At 36.1% G+C, this 24,825-nt stretch overlaps 1 protein-coding gene across 8 annotated transcripts in view; it reads right to left on the bottom strand.

Annotated features, from left to right (window-relative positions):
* LAMA2 (laminin subunit alpha 2) overlaps positions 1 to 24,825 on the bottom strand; it is a 615,089-nt gene that overhangs the window by 258,441 nt on the left and 331,823 nt on the right. For all 8 annotated transcript variants that reach the window (XM_027602582.2, XM_027602583.2, XM_027602581.2 and 5 more), the window contains exons 13-14: positions 8,513 to 8,617; positions 7,357 to 7,568 (exon numbers count right to left, since the gene is read on the bottom strand). In XM_027602582.2, coding sequence (XP_027458383.1) covers positions 7,357 to 7,568; positions 8,513 to 8,617 — 317 coding nt within the window. The remainder of the gene's footprint in view (positions 1 to 7,356; positions 7,569 to 8,512; positions 8,618 to 24,825) is intronic.

Here is a 24,825-nt window from a genome sequence, read left to right on the forward strand (position 1 = left end):
TAAGTTTCAAAATATTACTGTTTTGAGGCAGCTGGCTGGCTCAGTCAATAGAGCATGAGACTCAATCTCAGGGTTGTGAGTTCAAGCCCCACGTTGGGCATTGGAGCCTACTTAAAATAAAAAAAAAATACATTAAAATCTTTATTGTTTTTACTCTTACTTTACTAATCCTAGACACTTGATAGTACCTTGGAATGTATATGACCTCAGACATAACCAAAAAGTTGAAAAGAAAAACCAAGGCAATTGGATGGGATCATCCCAGGTGCTGAGTACTAACTGACATCTTCTAAAGATAAGGGATTTATCTTTAGCCACAGATTAATTCATTGAACACTACTTCTTGAATGCTTTCTTCTCTGGGGGTACAGTCTGTACAACCTAATAGAAGTTCCTAAAATGGTAAGTGTTAAAAATCACTCTTTTACAGTGTTCAGGTTACATAGAGACTTTTAAGAAAATCTCTAAGAGGTCATTTTTTCCCCCATCAAATAAAATTGTACAAGAAGTATCACTGGCAACTCCTTTTTTTTTTCCATTGGGGTGAAATTCATATAACATAAAATTAACCATTTTAACATGTTCAGTTAGTACATTCACAATGTTGGGCAGCTACAACCTTTGTTTGGTTCCAAGCATTTTCATCAGCCCATAGGAACACCCTATACCTATTAAGCAGTCACTTCCTATTCTGGCCTTTCTCCCAGCCCCTGGTGAGCCATGAATCTGCTTTCTGTCTCCACAGATTTATCATGGATATTTCTGGATATTTCATATAAATGATTGAATTATACTATACATGACCTTTTGTGTCTGGCTTCTCTCTTTTGGTATAATGTTTTCCAAAGTTCATCCATGTTGTAGCATGTATCAATACATCATTCCTTCTTATGGCTGAGTAGTATTCTATTGTATGAATACACCACAGCATAGGGTTTGAGTTACTAAGGAGAGTACTTGCTTGTGTCGACGTGAGCTTATGAGTTACTTCTCACAAAACCCTATTGTGTCATCTGTGTACCTAGCCAGATCATCTCAATACATGCTCAATAAATTTTTGTTGGATGGATGAATGGATAGATGGATAGATGAATGAATGGATACAAGACTACATACACAAACATACATGCATGAATAGATGAATGGATAGGTAAATGAATAGGTGAAAGGAATGTAGTTATAAACACCGACTAACATACTCCCAAACAAATGATACACTGAAGCCTAGTATCCACATTCCAGATAAATAAAGTCAGATAAGTAAAAGACAAATTACTTGTTTGATCTGGCAAATAAATAAATAAATAAGTAAATTGAAAAATGTTAGAGTTAGAACTTGAGGTCAGAAGTCAGAACTCAACTGAATGAATTGTGACATATTATTGCCTGCAATTAATGGACTGTTACAAGATTCACTTAGATTTCTGATCACTTTAATTTCAGAATTAGATGATTTCAGGGTTGTTATACTAGTTTATTATCACATAAAAGACTGTCACAATTTACTAAACAGCAGACTGGTCAATTGTGTATATAGTCCCAGGATTTTCAATATAAAATTGAGTATTGGAATGTTTCAAAATAGAAAAGTGAGTAATTGACTACTTTAAGGAACAATTTAAAATATAACAAAACAAAAACAAAAATATTTTCAGTGAATTGCCAAATTTCATTTGTCTTTTGAACAACAGATGTTCCTCTCCTTAATCTGTGTAACCATTTTGAGTTAATTTCAACATTCAAACATCTTTCCCAGTCATATCCCACATTAGTATTCACTGAGCAGACCCAATGTTCATCAGGTTCTGCTGTTGGTAAATGGGATTTTAATGTGTTTAACAGTTTTAAGTGTTACTCATAAAGAAGGCTGCAGTTTTTTCCCCCCTTCAATATAGACACGTTCTTTACTTGATACCAGGCTGCATTTATTTAAATACATAATGCTGATAGTAATAAGGTACTAAATTTTAGAAGTGCATGAACTATCAAAGATTTGTCAACTAAGACACATGCTTTAGCTGGCTATTTCCCCTTATTCTTATGACTTGGAAATATGGATAAGATGATGAAGAGAAAAGACATAACTATATAAGCTTGTACTGAAAATATTAGAATCATATCAGAAGTATTGTCCTGGTACTGACTTAAAGATTGTTCTCAATATTTTTGTTTCACTATATTTCTATCAGACTTACATAGGTTAAGCTTTGCTAAGATAATAATAACAATAATATATAAAATATTCTTTGAAACAATAAGAACTCTGATCATAAAACTATTGTAAATAATTTTTTTTCCCTATCTTTTTTCTGTTGAAGGCATCCATTTAATTCTACTTAAACAAATGCTACTTTGGGTTAGCCACCAGAGATGAAGATTTTATTTTGCTGTTTCAGGTGCTTTGTTCTATTTCATTTTTGTCAAACCAAGATGATGACTCAGAACTTCCCGTAGTCTCTACCTTGTGGAAGTTCCATCAAGTACCGCTCAGCGGGAACGGATAAATGTTACTCCACTCCTAAAAAGGCAAAGAATTATTTAGTGGCCCAGGTAATGTCTGAGTGGGCCATCTGAACAAGAGCTAGACATTTCCTACAATCATTTTTAATTCCCCATCTAGTAAGGGAAATAACTGACAGAATCGGATACCACTGAAGCCATTCACAAACATTATATTAAATGCTAATATGATAATTCATCTCTTTCTTCTTAGCTCTACCAGTATGTATGTACTGTGTACATTTCTAATGCACTATTTCTTATACTACCATAAATGCACATGTCTGCCTTCCATCCTGGAGTATGTCTTTCTTTAATTCAGTGATCATTTATCCATCATTGTACTTTTTCCTTAGTCTAGAACGACCACATCATAATAATTACTGCTTATGGAGTGTCTGCTATCATCTGTGTACTATAATGGGGCTTGACAGACATCTCATTTAACTATGAGCGAATACAGTGTGGTAATCGTGTTATTGTCCACATTTACAAATGAAGAACCTGAGACTCAGAGAAGTGCTGTGTCCAATATAATACAGTTAGCCAACAGTGCAGCACAGATTCAAACCCAAAACCAATGATCACCTTGTGACCCTACATTGCCTCCCAATATATTGCTAGATAGCATATCAGGTGTTTTTTGGTACATCATTTTCTCACCTAGTCTTCCATCTTGAAAGTTAGTAATTTTTCTGCCATTTTACAGAAGAGGAGACTGAGACTTAGAAAGATAGATATATATAAGACACTCAGGAAATGGTGGCAGACTGAATGAATCCAATATTTACAGAATTGATTTGGCAGGTAGTCAAAGGCAATAGGGAGGAAAAACAGGTGGGTTTAAACCCCTTACCAAGAGCCCAATGCCTAGTGAGTTGCATAAGATTTTTTTTTTAAGTTTTGAAGGCTTTATCAGTACAATTTCTTCAAAATACAGTTACCTGTTTCATTTATTTCAAAAGGTAGATGCATATCATACATCTCTCAACACTATTACTAAAATCATCAAGAGACTCCTTTATTAACAAGGGTTTTTCTAGATTATTTATTCCATAAATTCTGTGTAATATTTTTGGTGCGAACCCCCAACACACATTTACTCTAAAAAGCCATATGAACATACCTTGCCTTGAAATGATTCTGAATTCATTTTCAAGCAATAAAGACACAATGGGGTATATCACGATAAAGTCATGATGGGGGCTCAGTTACGCTGTGGTAACAAACAACTCCAAATTCTTAGTGGTTTAATGAAAACAAAAAGTTTACTCATGTAAAATCCTCCACAGTTCTGGGTGACTGTTTAGGGCAGCTGACCTCTATATGCTGTAAATACTTCAGGCTACTTTTATCTTCTTGTAGGTGGATAAGCTCCAGAGAGTCTCATACCGGCAATTCAATGCTTTCTTGTGTGTGTGGGTGGGGGTGGAGGGGTGGGGGTGGAGGGGCGGCAGGGCAAATCACTTCTTCTCACATATCATTGGCCAAACTAAGTCATATGACCACATCAACCCTCAGAGGTTAGGGAAGTGTAAGGGTACAAAAGGAGGAGTTTGGATCTGGGTATTTACCAAAGGGAAAAAAAAAACCCACTAATTTAAAAAGATGTATGCACCCTATGTTTATTACGGCATTATTTACAACAGTCAATATATGCAAACAACCTAAGTGTCTAACAATAAATGAATGGATAAAGAAGATGTGGTATATATACCAATGGAATATTACTCAGCCATAACAAAGAATGAGATCTTGCCATTTGTTACAGCATGGAAAGCCCTAGAGGGTATTATGCTAAGTGAAATAAGTCAGACAGAGAAAGGTAACTACCATATAATCTCATTTATACGTGGAATCTGCAACACAAAGCAAAGGGACAAATAAACAAACAAACGACAACAACAAAGATGGAAACAGACTCATAAATACAGAAAACAAATGGGGGTTGCCAGAGTGGAGGGAAGTAGGGGATAGGCAAAATAAGTGAAGGGAATTAAGAGGTACAAACTTCCAGTTATAAAATAAATAAATCATGAGGATGAAAAGTACAGCATCAAGAATATAGTCTATATTATTGCAATAACTTTGTATGGTGAGAGATGGTAACTACACTTACCAAGGTGAGCGTTTTGTAATGTATATAATTGTCGAATCACTATGTCATACACCTGAAACTAATGATAATATGTCAATTATACTTCAATGAAGATTTTAAAAATAAATTAGTAAATAATAAAATAAAATAAAAAAGGAGGGGATTGGAAATTTGATGAATTGAACTAATGTCTGCCATAAGGTAAAAGAAAAAAAGTTGCAGAGTTTATACCTAATTGATATTTAAGAAAAGCTGAACAGACTCCTTGTTTGAGTTAAATATCAAGGGTGCTAGTAAAGCTAATGTTTAGAGAATTTATAGGAGAAAGATGTATGATTTGATTAAGTTGATTTCTATTTCTAATAGAAGGATGAAATTTTTCTGTTTTCATCTTCCCAATGAGGGCAATGAGAAAGAAATCAATTTTATTGTGTGAGCCTCTCAGCATTCTGGAAAAGAATGACAGCAAAAATTGTCACCATTTTAGAACTATCACTATGTGCTTTATCCTCCATGTCTCCAAAGTCTTAATGGTACTTGGAGAAAATGGTGTTGCTTGCAGTGACTAAGGTCAGATAGAAATGCTTCCTTTTGTGTGCCTATTTGCCATTAGCAAAATGTTTTTGCAGCCCTCTAATTCTATTCTCATGGTGACCTTTTGAAGTTGGCAAGGCAATTGTCCTCCTCCGTATTTCACAGATGAGGTGATTGAAATTCAAAGAGGTCAAAGCTACAGTTATGTTTACAACTATTAAATAGCTGAATTGAAAACAGAAGTCAAAATCCTGACCCACAGGCTAGTTTTCCTTCAACTATTCATCTGCATCTAACCACACAGCTGGAGGAAGCGAAGTCCACGTGCTGAGAACTACCATGGAAGAAAATCTTCTTTAAATACAACTAAAACACCAAGTTTTGTGGAGATAGCCTCAATTTACTTGTGCTTACATACAAACTGGATGCCAGGTCGGAAGCCTACTGTGCAAGACAAGTTGAAATCAATTCAAGTGATGTTTTACAAATATGATTCCATCCACTTGTAGATCAGAGATAAATAAAATATAACAAGTTCACAGAGTCAGGATTTATGCTGACTTTCTGCTTACCTGAAACGGGTAGGAGTTTCAAATCTGACACTGGCTTTTCCTTCTAGAACGACAGTACTTTAGGTAACTTAGGCTGCAGAAAGCAGCCACCTACTTGGATTATCTCCAGTGTCGTTCCCATACCCTTGCTCTGTGAACAAGTCACTCATAAAGGGGAACACTTTGGAAGGCTTCAAATGAAAATGATGATTTTGATAGGTAGACACTGAAATTATCTGACATAAATCAGGAGGAAATGCCTTTGGATGAACTAGTCTGAGAAGCAAGGCTGACAAAAATAAATAAGCCCCCTAGCCACTTTTGTCAATTTGGTTGTCATTCCCACTGAAAGCCAGAGGACTCATCTCTCTGTACTGTTTAAACATGATGACAACCTCTATTTACTAAATGGGAGAAAACATAATTAATTCCTAAGTGCTGCTTCACATCTTCATGGCATTTTAACCCAGCTTCTAGCAGAATTGCCTATGCAAAAGAGGTATACTGTTTGACAATAGTTTTGTTTATGAATCTGAGTCCCCTCCTTTGGGAGATGGTAATGATGATTACACTTAGTTGAAATGGCACAAGTGAAAGACAAAATAGGCAGCAGCACAAGCAAATGATGGGGGTGGGGAGCATCAGCATAAAAAAAAAATCCTTCTGTAGATAAACCAGTATTGGAGACATTCTTTTAATTCTGAATATGTCACGTTGTCAGTTTTGGGTCATGTTTCATCATCTAATTTAATCTCATTTAGGGGGGACGCTGCCGTGCTAGCTTGTGCTTATTATTAGAGCAGAAAAGCAGAAGGGGAAAAAAGCTCATTCAGACACAGCTGAAGTTTACATTTCACTGGACTAATACATCACTGTTTTTAAAATGAAAAGCACAGCAGCCTACAGTTAGTTGGATATGAGCATGTTTGGTTCCAGTCAAAAGTTCTCTTTTTAGAGAAAAAAAATGGAAAACAACCAGTTCCAATTAATGAGCACTTTCCATAATTATCACATATAATTTTCACAGTGACCCTGAAAGGTAGACACTATAATTTCCGCTTTACACTTGAAGAAACCAAGTTTCCACAAGGACCAATCACTTGCCAAAGGTCACACATAAAATGAGGAATTGAACTCACAGAATACCGAGTTAGGTTGGCTCCAAAGCTCATACTCTTTCCTTTACATCACACAGCCATCCTAGTCTTTTATAAAGAGACTTGGGATTATTTAGATGAAGGTGCTTATATTTCTTATTATGAACTATATACTATTAAGTTAGATACACGTTAATTAATTAAGGGAAGAAAATACAAACTACTTTCTGAATATGACTACCCTGGAGTTACGCCTCTTTAGTTCCCCACAATCTGAGTCAGCATAATGGAGATTTTATTTTCCAGTACAGAATTTCTCAGAATACGGATCATTTTTTATCACATGCTCTGGCCAAACTGTGAAGGAATCCTCAATACTAGAAAAGGGCTAAGACACATTCCTTCTGGGTATTTAAATTTTGAGGTTTTAACAGAAATGCTTTTTGGAAAACTAGGGCTCGATTCTTATCTACTATTTGAAGGAAACCTACAGATCTTCAAAGTCACTCTTCTACCGCATGCACGTTTGCTCCAGAGGAAGTGCGGGAACACCGGGAGATGCAGTTCTTGAGTTTACCTGAAGATGGCATCCATCCCAAGGCTGTACGTGATTTGTAAGAGGACTCTCTTCAAATTCGCAAGCACTGTCATCAGCTCTCTTCTACTGACAGGGAAATTTGTGCCATGTATGGTAAACAATTCTTCTTTAAGTGACAGTACATGAATATGTTCTTCATACGGTTGCAGATACACCTCATCTTGGGCTGTGCTGATTCTCAAGTCATTTCCCTAAAGGGGAAAAGAAAGTACAAAAGGGTAAAACTGTGAAAAGAAGGTATAAAAGGGTAAAGAGGTTGCATATTTGGATTTGCCACTTGGTGAATTATCCTCAGTAAATTTTTAATTCCAGGTTGGCTTTCCTTTTGTTCAGTATATTTCTGGTATATATAGAAGTAAGAGAAGGCAAATTAACTGTTGGCCTTAACCAGATCATCCCGATCACTTAATACTGGAAATATGTATGCTGGGGGAAGAATTTTGTCATTGATTCACATGCATGAAAGGTTTAAGGCAAAGAACAACAGAGTGCAGTGCTAAATCAACATCAACCTATTGAGCGCAGTGCTAAATCAACATCAACCTATTTGGAATCACAAATGTGCTTGCAAGTGTGTGCCTTTGAGATTGAGTATTGGAGGAAGAGGAAGAGAAAAGGGGGGAGGCTCTAAGATATCTTTAGGTCTCCAGCATTTTGGAATTGTCCATGGCCCCCTAAATCCTGAAAGCTGTTTCTCCTATATCTTTCTTATCTAAATTAAGAGTTCTGAAGTCAAGATTTAACTACACCTAAATAAACAAGTTTCCTTTTTCATTTGCATCTGCCAAGTAGACCATAAAATCTACTTGGAAGCAAGAGGAGATGGAAAAAATTAAGCTATGTAAATCAGCATTTGCCTAAATACTTCATCATACTTATATTCTTGGGAATATGGTCAATATGTTTTTATTTTAAAGTCCAAGTCTGGTCTAAAGGTCTCCGTTATCACTGGAACTTAATGAATATGGTCAGTCTTTTAGATATCTCTCAGGGTGAAACAGAAGACGGGCATAAAAAAATTTCCCAAGATATAATATTCCCTAAGTCATATGTAAATTAATGTCAAACCAATCAGGTAAGGAATAACTTAAGAGTGTGAAACAGTTGAACATAAATGATCTGCTCTGTACTCTACCTCTAAGATAACCATAATCTGGAGTACACGTTCTGTATCTTCTTCTTCTTCTTCTTCGAAGTCATATGATATGGTAAACGTCAATTGTCCTCCAGCTGCGGTAAGCTACAAGAGAGGAGATACGTAATCATTACAAGACAGGAGATGGGCTATTAAATCATATTTCACTTATCATTTTAAAATCATTTTATTGTTCTAGAGGGTAGGATTTGAAAGAAACAGAAATCACAAGAGTGCAGAGTGAGAATGATAGACATTTCTTTAGCAGTAACCTTTATACGAACCTTACCCATCAACAGCAAGCCTGACATAAATATAAATTCATGTATTATTTTCCCCAGTATTGCAGCCTTGCTGAAATAGGTTAAGTTCTGTGAAACCAAACACAGCCCCTCTGTCATTTTCCTCATCTATAACTTGAGCTTTACAATTCCCAAGCAGAGAAGGATCTTCGTCAAAATTGGGAGATTTCTACCCATCCCTGAGGGTCACTCACTTCTTGTTGGTCTGAACACTTTCAACAAAGACATCACTCCATTTGACAGTAACTTTACATAGACTATAAGCTACACGGGGAAATGTTGTGGGTCAGAGCAAAATAAAAGAATGGCAGCAAATTTTATATTATGATACAATTCAATCAAAATTCCCAAAGAAGATACACTTTCCCTGTGCAATCAAATATGCTTAGTTGGAATGAATGTTATTATTCCTTTGCATTAAATAAACTTCTATATGCCAAGCCCCATATAATGGATGCTTGAGGTTTACATCTTCTGACATTGAGAGTAACCTTGTAGAAAGGAAAAAAAAATAGGGAAGCAAGATCATTTATAGGACAGGAATCAACATTGGAACTTGAGTGACAGACTCGATGCAAATACTGCAGTCCTTTTTTAAAAATTCCACTCTAGCACTGTAAATAAAGACATTCATAAAACAAAGCTGATGATTTGTATTCCGCTGTTTCCTCCATGCTGACACACAGAGCCCCAGCTTTGCAGCCGCTGGCTCTCTGTAGCCTCTTACTGCAGACCCTGACCACAAAGCAATTCCCGGCGATGCACTGGATGGAGGAGGAGGAACCTGGATTCCTCTCGGAGTTGCTCCCTAGGGAATGGCACATAGCTTGCCATGGCTGATTAAACAGGGTTTTCAAATCACAGCTCTGCAATGTCTTCCAAGAGCTCATTACATGGAGCTCTATGAGGAACTAGAATTCAGAAAACTCTTATTCCCCTGTTCTCCTGAGAAATAGCCCTACTCTAATGTCTTTTCATATATAAAATAATAAATATCTGCCTGGACTATAGCACTTGGCATTATTGTGAGTAACGAAGGGTGAATCTATGTAAAAGGTTTTTGGTTCTATTAAGATAAGCATCCTAAATATTACCTTGCATATTTGTTCAAAATCAGCCAGACCATTTTCTCAATGAGAAGAATCTAGAGAGGCAGCAGGAAAGAATGCCTTACATATTTTAAAGACTGAACTGTTTAGAATTTTCTGCACTAAAAATATTTAGTAGGACCTACAGATGGAGATTGGGAAAAACACCAGGATATAGAACTATAATGTTGCAAAACTTTTGAGCTTCCAAATATATTTTGATCATTTAAAATGTGGACTACAAGCTTTTATGTATTTATTTATTTATTTTGGGGAATATGTTTCCCTAAAAAAAAGGAAAAAAGATCAATTTTAGTTCATAGTCTCTTAATTTAAAAATTACACAAATGTGGGGCGCCTGGGTGGCTCAGTCGGTTAAGCGACTGCCTTCGGCTCGGGTCATGATCCTGGAGTCCCGGGATCGAGTCCCACATCGGGCTCCCTGCTCAGCAGGGAGTCTGCTTCTCCCTCTGACCCTCTTCCCTCTCGTGCTCTCTATCTCTCATTCTCTCTCTCTCTCTCAAATAAATAAATAAAATCTTAAAAAAAAATTTATAAAAAAAAAAAAAAAAACAAAGTTAAGGAAAAAAAAAAAAAAAATTACACAAATGTGAGGAACTCAGAATGAAAGGTAATGCCTATTTTGCTCATAAGAGCCAAAGCGAATGTAATTTGAATTCCAAGGTTTTTTTTTTTTTAAGATTTATTTGAGAGAGACAGAGAGAACACAAGAGCATGTGTGCATGTGCATGGGGGAGGGGCAGAGGGAGAGGAAGAGAGAGAATCTCAGGCAAACTCTGCTCTGAGTTTGGCACTGGACTGGGGACTTGATCCTATGACCCTGAAATCATGACCTGAGCCAAAAATCAAGAGTCAGACACTTAACCAACTGAGACACCCAGGTGCCTCAGAATATCCAAGCTTTTAAGACTTTAGATGAAATAGAAAAAGGTTTGATTTGTTATAACATTTCATTTGTTTATGTTGTTTCCATACCTACTCATAATAATTATAAAGTCAAATAACATATAAAATAATATGAGAGAAGAATGAGGATGGAAATGGGAAAAAGAAACAAACAAACAAAGAAAAAGAAAAGGCCCTTCTGCAGGTCATAACATAAAACATGAACTAAGGAGTAGAATTAATTCAACCTATTCTTCTAGGGGTTATGATAATAATAGCAATAAAAATGAAAACTTGACTTTTCACTCACATTTCATAATGCAAATTTTCCCCAACTCTTCCATGCATCTTTGATACTTATACTAAGGTATTGTTAGAACCAGTTTTTGAATTATCTAAAAATTTTCATGAGTGAATCCATTTTACTTCCACCTAAGTTATGTGGAAACAGACCATTTTAAAAAGGTATATGATGATGATGTTGGTTTCTTCTCCACGTCACAAATACCCATTTCCATAGTATTAGAATTATTGTCTTTTTCTTTCATTCTAAAGCTGTATATTTATGTCCATTTTTTAAAAAAGATATTTATTTATTTATTGAGAGAGAGAGAGCACGAGCAGGGGGGAGGGTCAGAGGGAGAGAGAGAAGCAGACTCCCCACTGAGCAGAGAGCCCTGTTTGGTACTCAATCCTAGGACCCTGGGATCATGTCCTGAGCTGAAAGCAGATGCCTAACCAACTGAGCCACCCAGGTGTAGGGCCATTTCTATATCACAGCTTAGTCAAGTACTTATTTAATTAATTTTCAAAAAGGATTGCTTAAGATGCCATCCCGCAGTTTAGAAGTTGTCTTTCCCAACAAGTACATACCATTATATGAAAGTCTTTGTAATGAGTCAACTATAAGACAGCAACTTCTTTTCTGAGGGATATTGGGATTTTGGGGAAAAACCTGTGAGAATATTCAGAGTATAAACTGTCCTTTCCTATAGCTTTGGATGAAGAAATCTCTGCCGCTTCTCCATCTATCCACCACTCCATTTTCCAAATGTCACCTTCACTTGGCTCTTCTACGTCCTTGCTTTCCCACTCTCCTATAATCCCTTCATTATCCCAATCTTCAATCTCTCCATCAAATCCAGTGTGCACAGGGTTGCCAATCATCAACTGACTTTATTGTTTCCTCTATGTATTATCTATGGTTATTTATTAGTTTCACTGTCAAACTCTGATATAGGATATTGCACTCATTTTCTTTATTCTTACCCAGCCAACCTTTTTTATTTTACCTACTGCATCCTGTCTTTCACCCTTAGTACTCCATTAAAAGAGTTTCTTGAAAGGTCATTTATCAATTCTACCTAGCAACCACTAATGGACCTTTGGTTCAGTTTTATTCTTACTCTCTATGTGGCATGTACTTGTTCTTAAAATTCTCGACTCCTTTGTCTTCTATTGCACCAAACTTCCGTGATACTCCTTCCTCTGTCTTGGTCATACCACTGTCTCATTTGTAGATACATTTTTCTTTCTTATTCTATACTCTGTGGATGGATGTCTCCAAGACTCTTACTCCCTTTTGGCTACCCTTTCTTATTGACTCTATTTCTCTCCAGTGGATTTAATTATGTTTATACCTGGTTCTTCAATTGGTATCTTCTGTCCTGTGCTGTGTCCCTATATTAATTTGCTCAAGATCCCATAACAAAATACCACAGACTGGGTAGCTTAAACAACAGAAATCTGAGATCCAGGTGTCAGCAGAACTGGTTCCTTCTGCAGTGTCTCCTCTTGGCTTGAGAATGGCCATCTTTACCCTGTGTCCTCATATGGTCTTCTCTTTGTGTTCATCTGTGTTCTAATTTCTTCCCTTTAAAAAGACACCAGTCATATCAAATTGTACCCACTCTAATTACCTCATTTCAACTTAATTACCTCTCTAAAACTCCTTTCTCCAAATAGTCACATCCTAAGATTCTGGGGGTTAAGACTTCAACATATGAATTTGGGGGGCAGGGATACAGTTCAGCCTGTAACAGTCCTGTACTGAGTGATTGTTTAATAGCATCTCAAACACTCAACATACCCAGTTAATCTTATTATCTGGATCTTCCCAGGAAACAAACTTCATTATTTTCCCAACTTCCATGATTGGGTCAGGCCAATTGCTTTATTTCTCTTTTTTAATTAGAAACCACAGGTGTAACATAATATTTTTTTCACTGTGTTATTTATATCGAATTAGTCTCAATCTTATTCTATTGAAATGCTTATTGTCTAACTTTCTATTTTCACTACCAAATCACACTTACTAAGTCCTCACCAAGTGTTTGAATTCAATTCTCTGACTTCAGTCATTTTGGGGGGAAAATTTTTATCAACTATTACTTCTGTTGTTGCCTCCCTAATAAAGGACCTCTAGTGGTCCTGGATCTATAATATCATTCAAGTTTCTACTCAGTCTCAATACTCTCTAGGATCTATTTAGCCCCCTATTCACAAACTGTGTGCAGAGGTGGCCCAGGGCATTGCAGTAAACTCATAAAGGCACTGTGGGATACTGTCGATGTTTAAAGGAAACACAAGCAAGACTATGTGTCTGTTGGACACCACACAACCAAATAGCTTGAGGTACTTCACAGTTTTGACATGAGAAAACTTTATATTCCTTTCAGGGATATTCTCAAAACGTTGAGCTATGTTTTTGCACTTTCAGCCATGCCGTATCTTTGTTAAGGCAAGTCTTCAGTGGATGCTGTGATAAAAACCACATATTACACAAAAATCGATGTGAAACAGGAATTAAAGGTAGCAGTGTCCAATCTGTTTCTGGTTTGAGAAGTTGTGCATTACCCAGCAGGCACACAAATCCCCTTTAGTAAGTCACTGTGGGTTATTTATGCAAAAAAAAAAGAAATTATTATATTGCCTGAACTTATGTGCATTATCTTTTTAAGTGGTTGCTCAGTTGTTAAAATGCAAATATTTATTAAGCTGTTTGCCCCTCACTACTGTGGCACATTTCAATTGGTCTAGGAGACACTGTGAAAAAAAATACAGAGACAGTAAGAGTACCACAAATTGAAGAAGTTTTGGCACTTCCAACCTATCCCGTTTATATCTACCCATTCTGCTGCTTTGATTTGCTTCAATTCATTTTCCTGCTGAAATTCTCACCCCTACAGCTCTCTGACTATTCAAACACTGCTTTTCTTCCTCTCCTTAGCTAGTGTCCTGCTGGTCAGAAGACTGAGGAAGCAAAAAGGGTTTCTCAGTGATAGTCCCAGACTCAGTGGCAACCACAGCAAATAAGAGAGCTAAAGGACTCTAGAACAGGGAGGGCTCTGCATGAACCATCTCATCCATTAACGCTGGAGAATGCATTCTAACAATATATCCCACGACATTGGTAAGTTACATGTACTGTGCATAACTTTAATTTTCCACAATTTTGGACTTTGTAGACTCAATTTATTAATTTTATCTTTGAGACTTTCAAATTCATCCATTTTGGGGACAACACTGGAGCACTGCATGTATTGCCAATAGAACATTTCATTTTCTCCTGTTACTGAGGAACAAAACTGTCACTGTTGGCCCGAGAAATACAGTTTTCCACAGATAGAAGTAAGCATAATTCCAGTTCACATTGAGGCAATTCTTACATTTACTAGATAGATTAGACTATATTTACTAGAGATGAAAGTTGTATTTCTTTTCAATACAAAGAGAAAGTGAATTTAATGAGAATAATTCATTTCATAAAGGTCTCCAAAGTCCCAGTGTTGTATTTTGTGTTTTTTTTGTTTTGTCTTGTTTTGTTTTTACCTTTCTTTATATCCATTAAGCAAAATTCTCTTCAGGAAGATTCAGATATCAAATTGATATCTGAAGGATATCAAGGAAGGAAAAGGAGTGGCATCCATTCACTCACAGCAATGGTTCAATTTTAAGCCCTTCACTCTTCTGATCCTCAAATTCACCCCATTAAGAAAAGAGCAACACAAGTAGCTGTTTCCCACAAGTACCTGTTTTAATTCTACCTTCAGGGGAAAGAAACAGCTTGTTTGCAAGTAACATTACAGTTACTATGCAATATACAACCCAATGTCACACATAATAATGCAGTGTGCATGCAGCACATTGCATTGAAGATTTAATGAGGCAGGAAAGTTCTGCCTCATGAGTGGAAAAGGCTAAAGGTAATTTTTTTTAAGATTTTTTGTATTTATTTGACAGAGAGAGAGAGAGAGATAGCAAGAGCAGGAACACAAGCAGGGGGAGTGGGAGAGGGAGAAGCAGGGTCCCATCTGAGCAGGGAGCCCGATGCAGGACTCGATCCCAGGACCCTGGGATCATGACCTGAGCTGAAGGCAGAGGCTTAATGACTGAGCCACCCAGGCGCCCAGCTAAAGGTAATTCTTAAAACTAAGCTTTACATCAGTATTTAGTATTAGGCTACCTGTGTTGTAGCCTCCCCTACCTGCAATCTCAAGAAATATGAATTGCAGGGTGAAGGGTGAAGATCTATGGAGGGACAATATACTTGGGGGAGAAATTCTTTTGTAAAATAAGACTGGATTATTTGGTTGTCTGAGATCAGAACATCATCTCTCTTATTCCATTAAATGGGGTGTACAATTTAATATTTACTTTTGCTTACCAGAGCAAATATTTCGGGAGGGATATACAAAAACCAAATGAGGGAAAGTCTTTGTAATATGGAGCAGGATAAATGAAACATGTATTTTTTTATTATGTTATGTTAATCACCATACATTACATCATTAGTTTTTGATGTAGTGTTCCATGACTCATTGTTTGCGTATAACACCCAGTGCTCCATGCAGAACATGCCCTCTTTAATACCCATCACCAGGCTAACCCATCCCCCCACCCCCTCCCCTCTAGAACCCTGTTTGTTTCTCAGAGTCCATAGTCTCTCATGGTTCGTCTCCCCCTCCTATTTCCCCCCCTTCATTTTTCCCCTCCTGCTATCTTCTTCTGACTTTTTTTAAACATATAATGCATTATTTGTTTTCAATTTAGCATCATAAACATGGCGAGGTTTCATCTTTCTAGATTTTGAAGCTCCATAGCCTTAAATTCTGAAAATGTGTCCCTCCCACCAAAGTGTTTACTGATGCATCTATTCATGGAACTCTCCTTTAATATAGAAACAGAACTTCATGTTTTGTTATGATTTTCTGTACATTTATAACATTGAGATAAGAGCATGTTTCTCTTCTTTCAAAGTTTGACAATTAGAATAGAATGGGTGTAAGGGGATGTTGAATTAGAGAACAGGCAGAATTTGCATAGCAGGTCCTAAAGTTATATCACCTTAATGCATAGAAAAAGGAGTAGGAATTGTGAGGGTCAAACAGAAACAACACATTCTGGAAACATTGGCTCATAAGGCAAGAGACCACATTATGTAATCTAGGAGATACAAAAGAGGAAAATCTTGAGGATTTTCCTGCCTGCCTGCCTCCATTCCTCCCTCCCTTCATTTCTTCCTGCCTGTCTGGTTTTCCTGCCCCCTTCCTTCCTTTTACCCATCTCCTCCTTTTATACCTCTGCCTTTTTTTACCCCCCCAACTCCTCCTCTTCCCTGCCCCTACCAGCTCCATCTCCTCCTCCTTCTGATTATTTTTTTCCTTTTAGATGTGGCCACATCCAACTTGATAATTTTGCATTCCTTTGTATTTTCTATCAGCTAAATTTCATAAGTATCCAAAGTAGGGATGAAAATTATGAATGTGACTGTGCCAAGGACAGAGTTTTATGGCAGGCAGCCCATCAGAGATACTCTCTCAGTGTGACACCAACTGACCAATCAGTGTCCCTGGAGACCAGTCCCCTAACTGCTTAATGGAGAAATTAGTTATGAGCTTCTTATATGAATTTTTATAAAATAAAATAATGCCAACCTATCTTCAGCATAAGCTTTATGTCTTCCATATAACAAAGTAAGGCCCGATTTTACTTTCTCTACACTCAGTTATGATTCAAAGCAAACAGAATTATAAAGGTTTGATCAGGTAAGAATGTTTCTGGCTGTAACTGAAAGCCAGACAATTAGCGATTCTTATATGACAAGAGGTCCAGGACTAAACAGATCAAATTTTAAAATACAACAAACAGATTATCTCCCTCCCACCCACAACTTCACATATTTTCTACAAACACTTAAATCCATTTGGGGACACTTAAAAATATAAACACCTCATAAACAGGTCTGCTAACCATCATATAGAAGATGATGAAGTACACTATCCTGTACACAAATTAAGATTTAGTGTTTCCTCCAGGTTTTCTGACAGAGAGAACTACTTGTTACTTTGTGACATGCACTGATAAGTGCTGAGTTGAAATAATACTCTCAACAGATGTAAGTAAATGGTAGCAGCCAAATTCTCTAAACTGTTTTTTGTTATCAGGCCCAAACTCAAAAACAGGATCTTTGCAACAGCTGCTTGTCTTCTGTTTACTTACGTTTGGATGGAATGTTCCATTAGTACTCTTGCTATGGGTTGGATTAATTTATGTGTAAATATTCAGTACAAAAAATACATGTAATACATAATTAAACATTGATCTAATCAAATAAGCTGTAAATTATAGTTTTATATATATGTAAATTTCTTATTGACTAGGGACTTAATTTCTTTTTAAGTTCTCTGCCAAGAAAACAGAAAACTGTATGCTCATGATATACAACATGAATGTTGGTTAAAATAACAACATTTTAATCCAAGTTCCATTAAGTTAAAGAGAAACAGGCTTACTATTTTCACTTAAAGGATAAATGAATATATATATATTTATACATTTATGCATACACAAATTCTGGTGAAAAAACTTATGAAAACATTGTAAAATGGAGATATCAATAACAGTATTTTCTATTTGAATACGAATTTTAGCTAACCTTTCTCTTAGTGCTTAAGCATTCTGTCCTATAAGGATATTCTTTACTTTGGATAGTATATGGCGATTATATAGCCTTTCCCCTCTTATTGCAAAAGCAGGAACAAATAAACAGAATTCTGTAATAAAGAGAATTCCTATCTTTCCCATAGGCAATGTTCAATGTTTATACCTTCAGCAACACTAAATATAGCCAGAAGGGCTGTATGCTTAAATGAGCTCAATTAATTCCAGGTTACATTATTTAAATTGTGGTTATTTTGAAATAACAGTCAACTTCCCACAAAGGCAGATGCCAGATTACTAGTCTTGGAATATAATTTTTATTTGATTCAAAATTGATCTACCACACTTCCTTTTCTCTTTTCCCTTATTCATGAGCTCTGCAGGTGATTCTTTATTACAGCAGAAACTGGTTATGAATTTTAGAAGAAAAGATTCCCAAAGATGCAATGGAAACTAAGTCACACCCCAGAGGAGAATCAACAGGTTAATAAAATATATTCAAGTGTCTTCTTCCAGAATGAACAGATAAAGATTTGTGTTAGTTATCTGACATGTCTGTTCATGGAAATCAGATATAAATCACACAAAAGATCAAGCTCATTCCTGGAGATTTTTCAGACCTGGTTTTGGATTCTCTTTCTGCCTTTAAATGTTGTATGGCCCTTGGGAAAGTAATTTATGCTTTCAGAGTCTCTGTTAATTTTCCCTAATGTGAGCTGAATTACACCTACCTTAGAAGTTTGTTCTGAGGGTGAAAAGAGAAAAACACATAAAAGTCCTCACTTGATGCCTAGCACATAGTATATATTCAATAAATGTTGTAAATCATACTGTTTTAATAAGGATAATTTTCAAAATTGAAATAAATATACACTTCACACTAAAAGCCTGATCATAATGATATTTATTTCATGATCTAAATGCACTTTGCAATCTTAGGGTTTCTGGAAGAGATCACAGTGTGGGCAGGATTCAGATCTTATTCATGTTTTAATGTTCCCCTATGGTATTTTGCATATGCATCTTACAGATAGTAGATATTGCATAAATATCTGCTGAATTTTAATCAAATTCAATACCATATATCATTTCAATGTATTTTAGATGGAGAAGGCATAAAAAACCAGGACAAATTTGTACTATCCCCATGAGATAACTTGCAGTTGTTATTAGAATAGGCCTTTACTGGTTTCTCTATTCTTATCTTTGTGAATCCTAAAAACAGACCAAAGGAAATATGTCTATTTGTTTTTTGGTGATTCGAGCCTACTGCAGGAACTTACCTCACTGCTTACTGGCAAACTCTAAGTGCATTTATTTTAAAATAAGGCCCTTTAGCATTTGGGAAGTTTGTCTGCAGTTGAAAGGAAAAATCAATATTTAAATCATTTAGACATTTACACACATAAAGCAACTATACGTCATTACTTTTCACCAGATTCTATATGCTAGGATAATAGTGTAAATTCCAGCATCCACTAATACATATTTTATAAGTTACAAATACATTTTCAATATGTTCTGATATATTGGCAAACAATGTACTCTCTGTACTAAAAAGACACCTAGCATACAGATTATAGAAAGCAATGAGCCAACTGCATCATAACTAGTCAGAGCACATTCTTGACACCACCACTTAAGGGAGTAGTTACAGATTAGAGGTCACCCAAACAGGTGTGACCAGGATGCTGATGGCTCTAAAAGCAGAACAAGAGGTTTAGAAAGGTAATGGGGGTCTTTCACCTTAAAATAGAAGACATAGGGAAAACATGGTGGTTTTCTTTGAATGTCTGAAGGTCTATCATGTATAATAAAAAGAAAACTTGCTCTGTTTGTCACATAAAAATGGAGTCTATACAAGGAAGTGGGGGGGTATTTTTTGATCCTGCATAAAAATTAACTTCTAATATCTAGAACTTGAAAATGGAATGAGCTTTGTAGGATGTACATATCCTTATAGATAGATGAATAGGGATCCATCTGTCTGGGATGATGGAGAAAGAATGCCTACATCTGCTATGAGTTTGGACTAGTTCTGATATCACTGGCAATTTATAATTCCGCCATGCTAAATTTTACAGCTAATTTACTGATAGTTGGTTAATTAAATATCAGGGTAATCCTTTTCAATTTCTATTGTAGAGTACCAGGATAGTAATTAGCTTTTTATACACCTGCTCCTTGCTCTGTGGTTTTAGAAATAAAGCATTTAAATGACAGGGCAACACATGTCATTAAGAGAATACTACTTGTATAGACAGTATCAGAGATTCGGTATGGCATAGTGGGAAACAGTACAGGTTCCAGAGCTAGTCTTGGGGAAGCAGGGAATAGAGTGCTCTGCCACTTATTAGCTGCATATAACTAGATAGAACAAATTATTTAATCTTTCTTTATATCAAGTCTGCATCTGGAAAATGGAGAGAAGGGAATAGTAAATGTGTCATAGGGTTGTTGTGAGAACTCAACTGAATGATCTAGAATAGTGTTTGATACTTTATCAATGTTTAGTAAAGGTTAGCTAGGTAACAAAACAAAGGTAACAAAGGTTACCATTGCTTTGTTATTGTTGCCATTATGGAAAACAATCTCCAAAATTTTGTAACTATTCAGAGCAAGATTCTCTGACTACCACCATACCATTGGGACACATCAGTATGATCTGGATGTTTTAAGCTTGAAGATAAAAACATCTGCCACTTTTTTAAGCAAGATACAGATAACATAAAAATATGGTATGTCTCAAGATTTAAGGGGACTCAATCGCTGAGCCATACAAAATCCAGTTAATATTTATATTGAACTTTAGAATTTAAATAGCACTTTTTGCATCATTTTATTGAATCTCTACAAATCTTATAGGATAGGTTTATGATTATTGTTATTATATTGTAGATACGAGGAAACTGAGGCTTTAAGAGGTTAAGTTGTACACAATCACACTGTTACTTTGGTGATACTGAAATGCATTCTTGATTTATGCTTATTTTTTAAAATACTCCCCCCTCAACACTGTCTCTCACTCTCTCTCTCTCTCTCTCTCTCTCACACACACACACACACACACACACACACACACACTCACTCTCAATGTGCAAGCTGTCTAGAATGCAAAGATCATGTGCTTCAGAATAAGACTGTTATATTAGAGAATAAGACTGACCTATTAGAGAATCTTAGTCCATATATTTACTGTGTGACTTTGGGCAAATTAATCTAATTCTGAAGTTTACTTATTTATTTATTTATTTATTTATTTATTTATTTGAGAGAGAGAGAGAGAGCACATGAGAGGGGTTAGGGTCAGAGGGAGAAGCAGACTCCCTGCCAAGCAGGGAGCCCAATGCGGGACTCGACCCAGGGACTCCAGGATCATGACCTGAGCCGAAGGCAGTCACTTAACCAACTGAGCCACCCAGGCGCCCCTGAAGTTTACTTTCTGTTATGTCTAAAAGAGAATCAAAATACTACCTTGAAGGGTTTTTATAAGGAATTCACAAGAGGAACTCTGTAAAACCTATTCTCCGTGTTCTATACCAAGTATTCAGAATTTCATGAAACATTATTCCATTTTCCCTCCTAATTATTTTGAGAACTCAGTAAGTTCAAAATCGGTTTGCTAATTTGAATTGAAGTACTTGTGTAGAAAAGAAAATACTATGGTTGCTGAAACATGAAAATATACTATCTTCATTAATAATAATATGAAAACAAAAAAATGCTATTTTTTCCTCATCAGACTAGTAAAGATCTAAAAGTCTGATAGCGTACTCTACTAGTTAGGGGATTAGGGAAACAAGTACTTTCACGCCTTTGTGGTAGTAGGTACAAAATCTATGGGGTCAATTTGGCAATGTCTATTTAAGTTAAAAATGCATATACATTTTGACATAACAATTTTAGCTCTGAAAATTTATCCAACAGCTCTACTTGCACATATAGGATATAGCTAGGCACATGATTATTCAGTGCAACAATGTTTGTAGAAAAATATTGAAAATAGACCAATGTCCATCAATAGTGATTGCTAATAGACATATTAATGAGTAATGATGGAGATGCCACACTGCAAAGTGATTTTATGTACACTAACTCTTTTTTTTAAAAGATTTTATTTATTTATTTGAGAGAATGAGATAGAGCATGAGAGGGGGGTGGGTCAGAGGGTGAAGCAGACTCCCTGCTGAGCAGGGAGCCTGATGTGGGACTCGATCCCGGGACTCCAGGATCATGACCTGAGCCGAAGGCAGTCGCTTAGCCAACTGAGCCACTCAGGCGCCCCTACACTAACTCTTTTAATCCCCCAAACAATATGCACATAGCCTTAGGTAATAGGTATATTACTATTATCACAGTCATTTTTTTAAATTAAAAAAAATTATTTTATTTTGTTATGTTAATCACCATACATTACATCATTAGTTTTTGATGTAGTGTTCCATGATTCATTGTTTGCATATAATACCCAGTGCTCCATTCAGTACGTGCCCTCTTTAATATCCATCACCAGGCTAACCCATCCCCCCACCCCCCTCCCCTCTAGAACCCTCAGTTTGTTTCTCAGAGTCCATAGTCTCTCATGGTTCGTCTCTCCTTCCGATTTCCCCCCCTTCATTTTTCCCTTTCTACTATCTTCTTTTTTTTTTTTTTTAACATTTAGTGTATTATTTGTTTCAGAAGTACAGGTCTGTGATTCAACAGTCTTACACAATTTAAAGACTTTATTTATTTATTTGACAGAGAGAGAGACAGCGAGAGAGGTAACACAAACAGGGGGAGTGGGAGAGGGAGAAGCAGGCTTCCCACTGAGCAGGGAGCCTGATGCAGGGCTTGATCCCAGGACCCTGGGATCAAGGCCTGAGCCGAAAGCAGACGCTTAATGACTGAGCCACCCAGGCACCCCTATCACATTCATTTTAATGTTGAGAAAAACTGAAGCATTGAGTGATTCCCTAACTTGCTTATGGTTGTAAGGCTGGCAGGTGGTGAAACCAGGATTTGAACCTCAAAACCTAGCAGCAGAGTCAATGTTTAGCCTCTTTTATGACAGCTGAACAAACTTGGGTGCATTTATTCAACAAAAGACAATTACCAACCAATCAAATAAAACATATACCACAAACACACACACACACACACACGAAGAAAAACTTTATTCATTAATATAGAATCATCTTGATTATGTTAAGTAAAACAACTATAATGTACTTTTATAATATGTATGTCATGTAACCATTTGTGTAAAGTGAGGGAAAAGTATATATGTATGCGGATATGTGTGTATAAATATTCATATATTTATTATATATGAATCCTATTAAAACAGAAATGTAGAAATAGAGAAAATAAGAGTTAACCCAAAATACACACCCTTTTGATATTATTTATTCTTAATTTTATCAGATGGAATGACTAATAGAATCAGCATTGCTACCTGGAATATCTGAGTGAAGTAAAATATTTGTGATTTAAGCACCTGCAAAATGTCTCTGGTAACCAATTAGCAAGTGTATTTTAAAATATATTTATTGGGGTTTCTAGAGGAGTGATATTGAGAAAACACAGAGAAAAGGGGATCAGACCTGAGTGCTAGCCAGCCTTGCACAAAGCAGATGTGTAATTTTTAAAGTATTTGTTTCTTAAGAATGAAGTTAAAACCAAAGTATAGAATATGGAAGTAAAGAGAGCTGACATGATGTCTTACTCGGGTCATGAGAATCTCAAGGAAGTATGACTTTGAGCAAATATTTATCTCAGTGAGCTTTAAAAATTGCCTCTACTGTGCAAATTCCAACAATTTCCCTGCTTATTTTACTGTGTTATTTTAAGATTTATACAATGTACTATTTATTAACACATTTTGGAGACTACATATATTCACACTTTTATTATTTGATACCTTTAGTTCTAAAATCCCCTGACTTAAATGAAAATAGAAATCTGGTGCCTATCAGATCATCTGATTTCAACTAGATGTTCAAGATTTCTTGCTTCAGTAGGGAAACGCTCTAATATGCAGAAATTATTGCACTCAAGTAAATATATTACATGGTATTTTAGATTTTTCTTCCCTTCATTCCTTCTTTGTTTCCAGTAGATAAATCATTAGAATAAAATATACTCACCAAATTCTATAAATTTCATCAGACATTTACTAAAAGCAGATCAGACTCTGGCCTCGCTGACTAAAACAACAACAAAACAAAAAAAGCCAAAAAAAAAAAAAAAAAGACAGAAAGAAACCTATACTATAAGTCAAGGAAAAACAATGGTGAAAATTTCAAGATGAAGCTGAGCATTTTTCATAAGCTATATGAGAAAGTTTGCAATTTTTCTACTAAGCTCCCCAATTCCCATAAATTGTAGGTACAAAGGGAGTACAAACAGTGTTCTTTACTATTTTCTAAGAAAACAGAGTTCCTGCCATATAAAGGCAGACAGACCCTCAGGATACTCCAAAGTTCCTGCTAAGAGTTCAAAGAGGGCCATAAAAGCAGTCCTGTCAATCACAACATGAAACACACACTTTCTCACACTCTCGCGGGGGTGCGATGTTCATGCAGCTTTGGACACTTATTTTCTTCATGTAGTTTACATCAACACAGCAACTGTATACTTCTTGGTGGGGGAGCAACATCTATGCATTCTGTGAACTTTAACATATTGCATTGAATTTTGTAGTGTGTATTTCATTTTATATACTATTTCTATAAGGTTTTTAAATTTCTGTTGTTTCTTTTTCTTCTCAATTATAACTGAACATCCCTCCCACACAGACCAGCTGTTTCTCCATTTAAAAGAAGGCAAGTAATTTAACATAATAAATACCAAACTGCATCTCAAGGTCAAAGTCAAAAGCTTTTATGTCTCATTAATTTTCAAGCTCTTCATCAGTTTTTCTCATTGAGTTACCATTTATATCTCGGTATGTGGAAAAGCATAAAACTTGTGTTATCAGTAAAACAGAAGGCTATCTCCAGCTATTAAACTAACATAAAATATTTTCGATTAAACGGGTAGTAGTTCGTATACTTTGTAAATGGCAACAGCAAAACTTCAAAAAGCTTTCAGG

The sequence above is a fragment of the Zalophus californianus genome, chromosome 7 (genome assembly GCF_009762305.2).
Source record: "Zalophus californianus isolate mZalCal1 chromosome 7, mZalCal1.pri.v2, whole genome shotgun sequence".
Lineage (NCBI taxonomy): Eukaryota > Metazoa > Chordata > Mammalia > Carnivora > Otariidae > Zalophus > Zalophus californianus.